Here is a 16,072-nt window from a genome sequence, read left to right as displayed (position 1 = left end):
TTTATTCTGTTGCTTTTTCGCATATCAGTTACTTGCATCGTAGCTTATTGTTATTACATTAAAATTTGTATTTTTAACGGGCAACTGTGTTTAGAGAGTAGTCAGAATTAAATCCGATAGGTAGTGCTGTTCTGACAATTGGATTTATTTACATTCTGACTTTTATAAAGTGAAAGGTTAAATTTAGTAAAGTTCCTAATGTTCAATTTTTTAAGGTTTTATGAAACTTTCAATTGTGTTCATTTAACCTGTACGTATACTCAAATCTAGCAATAGGAAAGCATTGCCAAGTCTGCTAGAATTGAACACTTATTGAGAATATTGTATTATATTATATATAATTTATTGAAATAACACTTTAAAGTGTAATTAAAAAATATACATTGTCCAAATTTTACACGATTTTTTCATGAATTTTAACGATGTATACACGTGTATTCAATAACAATCAACTTAACCTACAAATTTAAATTGTCAGTTCTCATTTGATTCTATGCAACTTATGAAGTATTGAACGGCACTTTGAAAATAAAAATGTAAGTTTGTGAAATAAATTATAACATTTATAAAATTAAAATATAAGTTACTTATAATAATTATAGTTTAAAGTATATTTAAAAAACTGAAGTTATCATCTTTGAAGCTGATTAATTTTATAAAAATTTTTCTATAATTGTTTTTAATTTACAATTATCTAAAATTTGGTAAAAGAGATGTTAAAATAAAGAATGAGAAAAATGATAAAAATTTCTACTAAAATTTTAACTACATTGCTTTTTTTTACAGTGCTTTAATTTTTTTATTAATTGATTAATTAAGCTATCACATGGTTATGAAACTTCAAAATTATTAAATAAAAAAAGAAATGTAGGAGGTACTTTTTTAGAATGATCTTTAAGTGAAAATTAGCAGTAATGTGGATGAAAATTTATTAATTACACTAATTATTAATTTTACAACGTTTCGATTTTTTTAATTCAATTTTCATCAGACATCTCGATATTTAGTGAAAATAAATATTAACCATACTACACATAATTAATCAACAAACCCATTACAATAATACAACAATCAGAAACTGATAATAGTCATATTAATGAAATTTCGTCCAGATTCCTGCTAATTTTAACTTAAATAAGTTACTTATATTTATGTGTTGTGCATTTATTACAGAACAATGCCGCGTCAGGACAACGTTTGTCGGGTCCGCTAGTATATATATATATACAAATAAATTTTTGAACTGACGGTAGTTTTGGGGTCTGGGGGATGTGAAACTCGAAGATATGTCGAAATTTTCTAGAAGTTTAATCATGGTAACCATTAGAATAGGTATCGTTCATATGAAATCTACCTAAACGTAGAAGTAAATTATAAGGAATAATGTTAATGTAAAATATATCACCAAATACATGTTTTATAGATACGGTATTCTACAATAGTTGTTCAACGGTATTTTATTAGATAGTATAAGAAAACCACATAGATAAACTGTTGTTTTTATATATAGCACGACAGTAAATTATCATAGTTTATAACGGCAACAATTCGATTCAAACCCGTTGTAATAGAAAGTCCATTAAAATTCTACTACACTACAATAACAAATTTTACATGTAAATTTCAGTCAAGATATATTTCCTGTCTAAATTTTGACTAATTAGTTTTATTATAATAGATTTATATTTACCTCCGAGTAGGTTTTAGCGAAGATGACACCAGTAATGGACTATAGTAAAAATATAATAACGCAGATAGACTTTTTTTTAATCTCCGGGACCACCGTTAGGTATTGCTTCAGAGGATGAGATGATCGATTTGTAGCGTGTGAAAATATCCTATCTGACCGGGATTCAAACCCGGGACCTGCGGATGAAAGGCTGAGATGCTACCACTCGCGCCACGGAGGCCGGCAACGCAGTTATACTAATGAAAATTCTCAATAGTTAAGATAAAAATACCTTATCACATCTTAACAAAATTTTTATTGCTAATAACAAAAATTATCATTGCAATAGCATCCACCTCTTTTCATTTCGAAGAAAACAGATGAGGACAAAAAGGAGGAAGGAACAAAGGATAAAAGGATAAAAATGAAAAAAATATATATACATCTGATGTGGACATCATATGACTTCCTTGTGCGCGTATTAAATTACATATACTTTTATTACTTTTTTTTTTTGTTATACAATCAGAAGTTAATAATGATTAATAAATTAATATATTTAAAATAAAAAAAAAGAAGTTAAAAAAAGAAAATGAAGTCGAATTCGAACTGATGTGTTTCCCCTTGTAAGATACAACTGAGATTTAAGAGAGACTAGTTCGATATGCTATCACTGACAGTAAATATTTACTACAACTAGTTCCTTTTGAAAAAAAAAAAAATACTAACGGAAGGTGTAACTTATACGGTTGAATAACACCACTATTTTGGAGGACTTGGCAAGCTGATGCAGTAAATTAAGCTCAGTGGAAAAAAAATCAAAAAAGAATTACGTACTCCTCACATTTTCTAACGTTTAATTATATAATATAGAGTTAATTACACTACCAAAAAATTATACATATAAAAAAACAGTTAAAATTATCTCTACTTATATCATAATGGGTGAAAACAATTCTTAGCCTGATACAATTGATTTTGAAACAACTTTCAATTCGATAAATTGAAACTATAAAATGTTAGAAACAATTATAAAACTTTTATCATTAGTTGTGGGAGTTTTATAACCAACAAACCTTGAAATAAAGGTTTGAAAACTATTCCCTAATAAATAATAACTAATTCTGAACGGAAAAAATTTCAAATCGATGTATTGGAAATAAATAAAAGTTAGAACGATTAAAAAAAAATGTTTTAAATGTCTGGAGGGTTATAATCATCTTACGACTGGCCTATATATTCTACCTACGCAAAGAAGATATTGTGATTGACAGTTTATTTAATTGCTTCTCGTCTATTCAACTCTTACATATATCGTTAAGAGAAAAATGTAACAGACACGGACCATTATGTCAATCTATTTTAAGCTACATTGGTGAAACTTAACAGAATGTGAATTTTCATTTTAATTATTTTAACATTAGATTGTTAGTATTTAATTAATGTTAAATTGTAATTCACATCCCATGTACGTGATAGTAATTAATATATTTTTTTTAAATACTTTACTTTTCTGAGATTACATCGTACAGTTTATTATACACTGTTGTAATTTTCTAGAAAAATCGCTTGTACAAAAAAGCAGATTTGCAAGAAGAAATTTAATTAAAAAAAAGGATGCATATAATTTTATTTTTAAAAATTAATGTTAATTTTACTTTTACTATAACCTAGATGAGTACTACATATATTTTATTCGTAGTTTAATAATAACAGCAATATGTTACAAATCCCTATTAAAAATCTTCAATGTACCTGCACATTTTCTCTTAATAAATACAAAGAATGAAAGGAGAAGGGATTACTCATGTTTAAAACATAGGCATGGACCCATCAGACGATTATATCTTTTTTAAGGGCGCTACATGAAATTTTTGTTTTCAGATAATTTTTTAATGATATTTTTATAAATGATTTTAGTATTTTTCGAACTCACAACTTCATCATGAAATATAAAAATCAAGTGAGGTTCAATTTTTATCAACAGCAAAACATTTCTTACAAAATATTTAGGATTTAGTTATAAAGACAAGTGAAATTTTTTTTTTTTTAACCTCCGGGTCCACCGTTAGGCATGCTTCAGAGGATGAGATGAATGATTTGTGTAGCGTGTGTGAAAATGCCATATGCCTCACCGGGATTCGAACCCGGTACCTTCGGATGATAGGCCAAGACGCTACCACTCGCGCCACGAAGGCCAGCAAGTGAAAGAAGATTAAAAAAAGTACACAAAAACTACAGATATTTGGGGGCTATAGTGACAGAGATCTGTAAGAACGCAAGTAAAAAAAAAATCAATGGAAAGGAACCCTTCAGTAAGAAGAAGAAATTATTATGTACAAAAATTTTGACTTAAGAGTTAAGGAAAGATTAGAAAAATGTTATATACTGAGTGATTTTTATGGAAGTGAATAATGGAGGGTTAGGAAGAGTGAGAGGGAAAGGATTGAGTTTTTTGAGGTGTGAAATTGATACGTAGAACATGAAAAAAGTAAAATGTATCTAGTTAAATAAGAAATAACAGTTATGGGGGAAGTACACAAAAGAAAAGGAAACTGATTAGGACAGGTGGTTAGAATGAATAGATTCTTGATAACTGCATTGAAAGGGTCAATAAAAGAGGAAGGAAGCAAGGAAGAAGTAGGAAGAAATGAGGTGAAGATTGGAAACTATAAGGGAACGAAGGAGAATTGATAGAGACGGCAGTGGGATAAAGGTCCTGTCGCCAGGTAGAACACCAGAAGATGATGAAAGAAATATAGAAAAACGTAACTTCATTGTAAACAAATAAGAGCAAAACTAAACAAATAAATGTGATTAAAAAATAATAATAATAATAAAAGGTTAAATATTAAGGTGGGGGGACATTATATTACTACCAAAATTCAAAGTATTTCGTTATTTTAAATATTAAAAATACATAGAACAGACGAAATAAAATATAACAAACAAGATAATTTTTATAAAAAGAAAAGAAATCATATGTTATAAAATATAGATCAAGGAATAAGAAAATAAAATCAAAAATATTAAAGAATATTGACTATAAAGTAAAAGGTTTATTTATTCCATTAAAAATATTTTCCTAATTTGTAGGCTATCAAAATTAAACTTTACGGTAAAATTAACTAAATAATTATGTTATTAGATTAACTTAAAATCATAATAAATAATTTATACCCAGTGGCCTATACATGGACAAAGATGAAAGTGTTGATATGACTTCCTTAATTGTACGCAACGCCTCAAAGAGAAACCGTACTGATTATTTATATACGTCATTATTTTTTTTACCTTTCAAAACAACAAAAAAAAGTAGCCAACCAATTATTAAATAAATTAATAAATAAAATACGCGCGCGCTCACACACACACACATTCCGGTAAATATATATATTTATCGGGAATTGTTCCGGTATAAATTCAAAGAACATGAAAAAAATTCATTTAAATTTAAAAATTTTAAATGAAATTTAAAATTTTTTTTAAAAATTCATTCAAATGAATGACGTGGCCAAAACCAGACGTTACCGTCCTAAACTATGATATCAATGAATCAAGGTCATGGATTGAAGGTTATCAGTCTGGTTAGAATATATTCAAACAATTGATAACGGCCAAACGAACTATTAATCTTTTGATTAGTAATCAAAATGTATACACATTATACATATACATTATCTCACTAAGATTTTATTTAAATATCGAACACGATTTAAACGAAATTTTGCATGGAAAGTATAGTATGTCACAAAAAGATTTACCATAAAATATCACCTTTTTCATACAACTGCGGCTTTTCAAAATAATATTCAAACTTTCAAACATATTAATTACTTTAAATCATATATTCTTTTGTAGAATCAATTTTTACTCAGGTTACAAGAATCCTGACAAGAATTAAACAATTTTTCCATATTAAAAAAAATAATAAATAAATAGTGAGTATTAACCAACAATTTTGTAAAAATATAAAAAATTATCTTTACGAAGTGGATGTTAAATGATAAACTTGTCAAGTTTTTGAATTGGATAAATAGTACGGACGGGAGGTTAACTACTTTCAAAAGTAGTTAACTTTTGAATTTTCGACAAACTTAAATTGTTAGTAATTTTTTTTTACGTGGCATTCTGAAGGCACTTGCATACTTCCATAATCTAAATGCTTATAAAGAGGAAAAGACAATAATTAATGAAAAAAATTTTAAATCCTACGGATCTTTTTTCAGAACTGCCTAATATCATATGCACAGTCAGTGGTTCCAAAACTTTTCCGAGTCGCGGCGCCCTTTTTCAATTAAAATTTTTCCACTGTGCCCTACCCTAAGTAAAAGTATGACTACTCGTAAGTAAGAGATAAAAATAAATAAAACTCGTGTATCTTCATTGTTTTTTTACTTCATTAACATTAAATTAATAATTATAAATGTCTTGGTTTAGTTAATTGTGAAGCTTTTACAATATTTGTTCATTTACAATATTTGTTCATTTACAATATTTTCAGAAATGATAGTTATTGCTGTAAAATAAATTTCCTAAACTGCTGAAAATTGAGGGTTTAAGTAGAGCAAAATTACTGTCAACTCTTTTTTAATTTTTTCTTTATACGGAGAACATTTTTTGTTTCTAACCAAAAAAAAAACCTCCAAACTCCGGTTTTTAGTATTTCTCGGTGTTTTCAAGTTCCAGAATTCAAAAGCAATTCTAAAGTGTTGGTTATGAAATTCTATATGCATGGTCATATATATTAACTATCTCCGTACGTGTTATTTTGGTACCTTCGCTAATACGCATAGTACTGAGGTACGTATGAGGGGTACGTTATTCCATGGAGTATGCAACAGCGCTGTTACAAATCCAAGGGGATTGTCTATAAAAATTTTACTCATCCATAATTTTTTACTTTAGAAAAAAATAAAAACGAAAATCATCGAAATGTATTGGAAAAATGCACCTACAAATCCTGCAATTAGAAGTTGTATAAATTTATACTACTTTTGGGTGTTTTATATGGATGAAAACACCCTTTTTAACACTTTTGGGTGTTTTAACTTTTGGGTCAAAACTGGAATATCCGTTTTTTTTTGCAAATACGTTTTAGGGTCCAGCTACACCAAAAACAAGAAATGTAAGTATTTGTGTGTGTGTTGCACTGCTTTTGACCTTATATCTCAGGATTGACCAAATTAATTTTCTTCAAATATTTCTATATATTGATTATATTACTTTTTTCAAAATTCGTTTAGGGGGTGGTGAAAGTGGTGGCGTTAAGGGGGTGGTTATCGCGAAAAAATCAATTTCCATTTTCTTCAGATGCATTTTAGAGAAAACAAACGAATTTGTTACCGACAATGCATATATAAATAATAATAATAATAAACAATAATAAATTTAAAAAAATAACCTCACATCTTAAAATTAAATTGTGTTTTTTTTATTTTGGTCTACCTCTCTTCGATTTACGTAAATATTTTTCAATATTTTTTAAAAGTTTATACTTCATAAACTTCCAAGTTTATGAAGCTACCAAGCTTCCAAGCTAGCAAGAAAAGTTGACGATTTTTTAAATTATAGATCCCGGACCTGCAGAAAGGTTTTTGAAATTTTTCATTTTCTTATTTTAATTTTTATTGAAAGGGGTATTAGATTTAGAGAAAACTTAAATGAAATTTGTTAAGCTTAATCTGTATGTGAATATTTTTAGAAAAATATTTTTTTAACGGTTACTCTTCACCACTAAAATATATATATTTGTTTTCTTATGAAAGAGCAGCCATCAACAGTTATGGTAATCAACTCGGTGGAAATTGGTAGCATATGAAGAAAGACCTTTCCTGACTGGGATTAAAACCCAGAACCCGAGTTCTTTCTTCTGATGAAAGACCCGAGACACGAATGCCGAGACGCTATCAGCCGCGGAGGTGGGATGTGTAGTTTTTTGGCTCTAACTCAATCAATTTTTATTAATAATAGCCGGGAAAGTCGTGCAATACTTCACCAGTTTTTTTATTCTATTACAAATAATATATAATGAGGGTGGAAACACGTATTTCAAAACGTTTTCATACGGATAGGTAATGCATTCCAGCTACTAAAAATAATTATTTAAAACTGTATTACATTTCTAACCTACTAATTGGAATTTTTTTTAATTCTTCTCGTCTAAATAACATGTAATAGATACAGGGATAATTTCTAACTCTTATAAAAGGGATAGGGAACATATTTTCAAAGTTTAAAAAAAATTAATTTTTTTGTTAAAACCAAATATAATGACATTTTAGATGAATTTAATAACAACTTATATTATATCCAGAAATATTACTTTATAGAGTTTAATTTCACAATTTCTTTTTAAACTTTTTACCGAATTAATAAACCGTTTTAAAAATATAATCTCATTATTTTTCTTATAAGATAAACGAATTTTTGATTCTTTTACGTAATTCCAACACGGCTGACGTACGTGGTAATAATTTTTTCAAAACGTTTGTTTAAAAGAAAAAAAATTTACAGACGATTTAAAAAAAATTAAACGCATTTTAAATGATGTTAAACAGATAACAATATATTTTTTTTATTTTTCCCTTAAGCGAACATTGAAATCTGTTTAAGTAGTAAACAATACGCAACCTTCCACGACCCAATGAGAAGACATGTATGACTTGTAATTGAGATACAGTCTTGTACAAACTCAGGCCGACCACCAGTAAGACGTGGGGTTAATCGTACCACAACCACAAAAATACACAGTCTAAGTTTCAAGTGTGGTTCCACAGTCTAAGATTCAAATATGTAAAAAAACAACCAGCTTTTTTTAAAAGGATTTGAACCCCAGAACCTTCGAATTCGAAAACCAGCTGATAAACAACTGATTTACGAAGATTAACCATTAGACCAGCCCGGTGAGCAATTACAACATACGATTTTTTTTTAATACAAATTATTGAAAATATCTATGGTTTTTTAAAAATTAATTTTGTTTGAGTTTATATTATTAATTTAAGGTTACATGTATTATTAAATTTAAGGTTAAAATTTATGTTTATATGTTTTTTTTTAAGGGGGGTATTGTTAAACATTGCATTGCGCTGCATTCATTAACGTATCTTATAACTGTTTATTAATGTTAAAACTATTCATTATGTGTTATAAAAATAACTGTCAATTAACCTTCTATATTCAAAATATTATTTTATTCTACGTGATCTACATCATCTTGCTTTTATTCACAACAGATTTATACTTATGCTTCAGAATGAATAATTTAATTATTTTCTGAATTAACAGTTTAAAATAAGTAAAATCGTAACGGGAAAAATATTTTCTTCGTAAACATTGTATCTGAGAATAACGTTTATGCATTATTTAAATTTTAGGAAAGCTCAGCAAATCTTTGCCTGCTTTTTATTGTTAAAATCATTTCTTCTGAGTCAACTATCGTTGAATATCAGAAAATCAGGTAATATACAGAGAAGCAACTATGATTGATGCTTCCTGTATTTCGGGGGCAATTTTCTAAATAAAAAGTATTTTTTAAACGTTAAACATAAAATACTGAGAATAAAAAGTTTATTTATTTATTTTTTTTTACTTTAGACGATATAATATTTTATCATTCTTAAATTTTTTTAAAAATTTTCGTCAACGACAATCACTGATGGAATGATGTAAAACAATCAATTTTTTAACGAAAAATCGAACTAAATTTAATAAATACAACGTTTCAAAATCTCTAATGTAACGTAAGTCATAACGCTTGTAGTTGCTTTTTCATTTTCATTCTCTAAAGAGGCCGCAACCGCGGCTGAGCTCAAATCATGCGGTTTGAAAATATTAACCTACATCAATTAAATTTGGTTTGATTGTCGTTAAAAAAATGAAATCTTTACCGCAGCGTTTCTCAACCAGGGGTCGAAATTAGTGTACAACTTTACACGTAAACAATGATGAAATCATAATATGAGTAAAAAAGATTATTATAAATATTTTACTTACATTTATAAATACACGTGTAAAGAAAATAAATTAATGAGATAGCTACGTTTTTTTTTCATTTAAAAGTTTCTTCGTACGTGGAACTATGTTAGAAACACACAAAAGTAAATTGTTTTCAAGCGATAAAAAACGATTCCTATATTTAGTTTTTAACGCAACCATAAACGAAAAACCCTTACACAAAAGGGCGAAAGAGATTAATATTTTCAATGCTTCTGTAACTAAATTTCCATTATCACTTCGACGAACAAGCCAAAACGTACCTAAATCTTCAGATTTGAATTGTAGTAGTAACGTTTTATCGGGAGAAATTTCGATGAGCTGGTCGTGAATCTCAACTGATAACTTAGCAGCTGCAACAACGTTTTCACTAAATCAATTCAGACCCGTCTCTTCGAGAAATCATTTTTATCTTCCGGGAAATACTCCGCCAACTGAATTTTTAGTTTACGCAAATGCATCTTCATGGTATCCAAACTGTGATGAATAAAAATTACTTCTTTATCTAAATTTTTCTCAATATAATCGTAAGTGAATGGAAGCATATCAAACGTTCTGCTTTCAAAGCGAATAATCCAGAATTCAAGTTTCTTAATGAAAGAATGAACTTTGTCATTAATAAAAATTTTTTATCGCGTTCTTGTAAATTCAGATGGAGATCGTTTAAATACGAAAATACATCAGCTAATTAACCCAACAGCAACATATTATACCCATTATTTCGTAAAAACATTGAGAATGACATTTGTTTATCTTGGAAAAGTATAGGAATTCCATCTTGGAATTCCAATAACCGGGTTAATACTTTCTCCTGCGATAAACATCTGACCTTTGCATGGAAAACAACAGATTTTTTCTTTTCCTCCATTTCATCCCGTAGTTTATCAAACAGTATATTCTGTAATGGTCGAATTTTAATAAAATTACCAATTTTTCAGCTTTACAAAGAATTTTTTTGAAATTTTCCGTCATATTTTTTGTGAACGTCTGTAGGAAACAGTGTGTCCATTCCGCCCTCGGAACAAGAGGAACTTTTAATATTTTCAGAATTCCACTGTTCTTTCCTGTTAACGCCTTATTATCATCCTTATATACTGGAATATATTTTTTCCATTCTATGTTATAGTTTTTAGTAGTTTCTTAAAAAAACATCAAAAAAATTGCCCTGCTGCATGACCAGCTATTGATTTGCAAAACAACCTATTTTATTTGATTCATATTTCCCTATCGCACTCGTTTCTCACCAAACATAAGAATTGAGAAATGTGTACCACATCTGTTAATTAATCAAACTGAATACTAAAAAATTTACTTGAACTCGCTGAATTATCTGATCGCGAACATCGAAAGCCATGTCATCAATTCGGCTTAATACTGTGCCGTTAGAAAGCGGATACTTTTCAGGTTTTTTTTGTTTCTTCCACGCTTATGAAGCTACTGATTATATCAATTGCAGCAGGCAATATGAGGTTTTCTGCGATTGTGTGGGGTTTTGTCATCTTAGCTACCCTTAACGCGACCCACCAGGTTGGTATGGTGGTGAACGCGTCTTTGCAAATTAGCTGATTTCGAAGTCGAGAGATCCAACGTTCAAATCCTAGTAAAGGCAGTTACTTTTATACGGATTTGAATACTAGATCGTGGATACCGTTGTTCTTTGGTGGTTGGGTTTCAATTAACTACAAGTCTCAGGAATGGTAGACCTGAGATTGTACAAGACTGCACTTCACTTACACTCATTCATATCATCCTCATTCATCCTCTGAAGTAATACCTGACGGTGATTCCCGGAAGCTAACAGGAAAAAAGCTACGAGATAAGATGCTTCAAGTGTACTTTTATCAGACGGGTTGATTTACAAATAGAAGCTGTTGATTTCTCAAAGTATGCAATTTTCTTTCAAAATATTCCAAGGGTTTGCTTTTATAATCCGAATGTTTAATTTCGAATTAAGTATAGAATTAATTTTTAATGGACTCATACTTTTATCTAAGAGGAAACAACGCGCAAACAAGTGAAAACAACGCACTGTGGCTTTCTATCCAATGAGTTAAAACCATAATTTAATTGGCTCGCATAATTTTTCACAACTTTATACGTTCTGCAAAAGAATTAATTTAAAAAAAAAATCCCTTACGGCACGCCGGAAGGCGGAGGTAGATAAAAAATATTTCCACCTTAAGGTTAAGAAAAACTTCAGATTTATTCAATACGACAATGGTTGCACGTGAAAAAAGTTTCACGTGTTTTTTTGGCATACGATAAGGTCCATCCTCTTACAATTCCAGTAACATTTTGGCCATCCCTTGCCGTAAGAGTTGGTCATATCAAAAATTGTTCAAGACAAACGTTTTAAGTAATGTTATAGGACTAACGACCACTTTAAATCGATTCGATACTGTGCCTATCAAGGGAGCTATGATTCATTTTTGTCGTCGAACCCCCATTTTTTCAACCCCCTGGGCCAATGGTTGGTGATATCAAAAAAGTTTAGTCATATGCGTTTTAGGCCCTTATCCAAAGTATAGTAAGAACTTTAAACGAATTCGATATTTTACTTAATACGAAAATTATAGCGATATTTTGGTTTTTTCGAAAAAGCCCCCGATTTCCACCCCCATGGTCTAATTTAGCCGTTAACCAACTCGACCGAGATTTTGGTTTCTTTCTTATGAAATCTACTAAAACAGTTAAATCAGTTGACCGAACATTACAAAACCGAAACCATAATAATTATTACTTTCAATGAAATTACGTTTTTAAAAACTTAAATAAAGGCATCAGACGTTAACTAAACTGACGTTCAGCACTCCCTTACGTCTAATACTACTAAGAGCACGTCGTATTCAAACGTGTCATATGCTTGTTCGAACATGACAGTTTCACAGCAAATATTATGTAAGCAGACCAAAATACAAGAGCACGTACACATCAAAGTGGAATCTATAAATTGCTCTTGTTTGTACACTTCATACATGCGTGTTCATACTCGTCGCTATGATCGCAGCTAAATAGTTTTAACTAGATTTCACTGGGTTGTGGTGTGGGGGAGGGGGTGCGAATAATTATTTTTTTTTTTACTTTTTGGAGGTCGTGGAGCTAAAAAGGTTGAGAATCACTACTTTACAGAATTAATATTGTTATCATATCCGGATTGCGATAATGAAACTCTAATATATTTTTTGAGTTGGAGAACAAAAATATAAACTACAATTTCGATTATATTTTTCTTTTTTTTTTTAAGATATATAACCTTAACAACAATAACTATTGCATTTTGCTAACTTCAAAACTTAAAATAAACTTTCTAAAACATTCCGCAAACGTTTTAGAGTACGATAGAAAAAAACAGGAACGATGGTGCAGTTAATATAAACAATGTTTCGCTTTGTACACGTAAGCTACATGAACGTATATTAAACTGGACGTAAAAATACAGCTGAGTATTAAAAACAGTTGGAAGGCCACGTGGAAGGCCAGTTTGGGAGCAGGGATATTTTATATTAAAAAGGGAATTTCCCTCTTTCAAAGAACAGATCCGCATGTGTAGCGCGCTACATTTAGTCAGTTTTGTATCATCATGATGGTTAAGTCGACGTGCAACCTCGTGTTTCTCGCTGTAATCGCGACAGTTTCCGTAAAAGGAGACCAACCGACAGCATCACCAAGTGCTACGCCAGGGGGACTTAAAACAGAAGTTTTATATGTTCCTGAAGTATGCGCACTAAAATCAAAAGCAGGCGATATGCTAACGATGCATTATACTGGGACATTAGAAGACGGGACAAAGTTTGATTCCAGGTAAGAATTAGACATTTTATTGTATTACAAAGTCCCTGTTATATTAAAAATAATTATAATTAATACAATTTCGTCTAGTACAATTTAATCTGACGTCATAACAGTTATAAAAAACGTTATTAAATTATTTTTATTTAAAAAAAACTTCGTTTAATATTGCTTAATTTTTAAACTATTATTAAATATACATCTATAAAAAGAAATTAATTAAAATCATAACCATGATTTAAAAAAAAATTAAATTGCTTGTTTTTTAAGTAGTTATATCATAAAAATTTTAAACAAACCTTAAAGTAAAAATAATACTAAATATCATTATATTTTAATTTTATAAATTAATATAAAAAATATAGTTGAAAAATTAAATTAAAAAAAAAAAATCTTGAATTTAATAAACTATTTTCTTTTTTTTTTAGGTGTTGATTAATTATTTTAAATTAAAACGATCTACCACGTGGTTGTTAAGTCTATACGTTACAATCGGTATCAATCGGTAGCCTAACTGGTATAGACTCGTAATATAATGACGACATCAAATATATATAAAATTAATACAATAATTTAAAATTCCATTAAAAAAAACTGATATTTTTTAAAAAGTGATCTACAAAAATGAAGGAATTGCTCTAAAAAAAAAAATAATGCCACGTATACAACCACATTAACATATGGTAAAATGAACTGACAACTCCGTTAAAACTGTGTAGTATATAAAAATCAAAAAGCGTGTAAATAAATAAAATATGAAAAAAAATTCTAATTTTAATTAATTTAGTAATGGTAAATTAATTTTAAATAGAGAATCGAGTTGATAATATTTCAAAATAATAACAAATATGAACAAGATAATATGAACGTAATTGGAGGCGGACTGCAAATTCGTAATTTGAATGCATCTAAAATTTCATTATATCTAAAATGACCTTTAACTGATCAAAATAGTACAAAAAAATACTTTTAATTATACGTGATTTTTCACCTCGCAGTGTATATTATCATAAATTTTACTATTGAAGGCTAATTAGTGTGTATTCGTAAAAAAGGAAGAAAAAGATGGAATAGGCTCCAAAAAAATTATTTTCATTTCTGATTTTTTTCCCAGAAGTTTATATACGAGAGAGTTTGTAAAATAAATTAAAAAAAAAAAAAAAATTTTCGGGAAATATTATTTCATTGTAAGAAAGAAAACTTTTACCGAAGCATATTTACAACCTGATAGATAATCTCTCGTTATGCAGTCATTCATCAATTTTTGAAGGAGGCAAAAGAACCCTTGAAACATATAAATCCAGCGAATATAAAATAGAATTTAATAGTATAAATTATTTTCGTATAACAGAGAACACTAAAAAAAAAACGAGTGAATGTAAAAATAAACTAAAATATTACGTAATATAATTTCAGCTGAAGTTGACTGGCATTCTTGTAAAAACTTTAAAATTATAATTTATATCCCGCAGTTCAGTTCGTTTAGAACAATAGTGTTCCTTTAAAAAAAATGTTTTTAATTGATCAACATAACTGTGATTAATCAATACACTTTAACCGAATTGTCGGTAAATGGTATACGTGTATTTAACTGGCTATTCGTCATTCATTAGTCGCAACACGTCATACATTGAGAATACAAAAATATGCGGATATCTTTTATTCTATTTTTTTTTTTTGTTGTCATATGACTGGTTTGATGCAGCTCTCTAATATTCTCTATCCAGTGCCATAGATTTATTTCAATATACCCCCTACATCCCTAACAATTTTTTTTTACATATTCCAAACGTTGTCTGCCTGCATAAATTTCCTTATCTACATGTCCTTCCAATATTAAAGCGACTAATTCACGGATGCATTAATATGTGGTCTATAAGTCTCTGCCTCTTCTTTTTACTATATTTTTCCAAACGCTTCTTTCTTTATCAATTTGCCGCAGCAACTCTTCATTTGTCACTTTATCCACCCATCTGATTTTCAACATTCTCCTATAGCACCACATTTGAAAAGCTTCTAATCTGAATCTGAAAATTCAGTAAAATAAGATCCTAACACCACTGTCCGAGATTTAAATTAATTTTTTGTAGTCTCACCTCTAAAAGTAGGAGTTATCAAAATTAATTTTGTTAAAGAACTTATCTATCTACATTATCATACGCGTTGAGGCCGATAGGGACTATGCATACCATGCTCGTCTATGTCTCTATTTTATTGTATTCCCTGTAATACGTTTGAGTTCACGAGTGCTCTTATTTCCTTTTCACTACAATTTTTACTATTTTCTGAACTCTTATCTTTTTTTGCACTTCTACTAATTCTTCAAGACTTTTAATCAATCCTTTTTTTTGCCCCACTAGTTAACTCTGATTATTTCTGATTAAACTTCTACTCTTCTTTACTTTTTCATTACGTCCTAATTTTTCTCTTTGTTTTCCATTTAATCTCCAACTTTCTGCACACGTTCATAAATAAAATGTTTTCAATTTTTCTTTCTTTCTTAATGTTCATTGTATTTCAACCGTACGAACATAACGATTCATAAGATGATTCAGTCCGTGTTACTACGTAATAAATGTTTCATTATCCATTGATATTTTTAAATGGTTTTCACTT

The 16,072-nt window shown here is 29.1% G+C and overlaps 1 protein-coding gene across 1 annotated transcript in view; it reads left to right on the top strand.

The window, feature by feature from the left end:
- The first annotated feature begins 13,219 nt into the window (after positions 1-13,219).
- Fkbp14 (peptidyl-prolyl cis-trans isomerase Fkb14) overlaps positions 13,220-16,072 on the top strand; it is a 147,718-nt gene continuing 144,865 nt past the window's right edge. Inside the window, exon 1 of the mRNA XM_075374245.1 lies at positions 13,220-13,468. Coding sequence (XP_075230360.1) covers positions 13,248-13,468 — 221 coding nt within the window. The 5' untranslated portion in view covers positions 13,220-13,247. The remainder of the gene's footprint in view (positions 13,469-16,072) is intronic.

Source organism: Lycorma delicatula, chromosome 8 (assembly GCF_047948215.1).
Source record: "Lycorma delicatula isolate Av1 chromosome 8, ASM4794821v1, whole genome shotgun sequence".
NCBI lineage: Eukaryota > Metazoa > Arthropoda > Insecta > Hemiptera > Fulgoridae > Lycorma > Lycorma delicatula.
The sequence above is the reverse complement of the archived record's forward strand: the minus strand, read 5'-3'. Positions and strand labels throughout refer to the sequence as shown.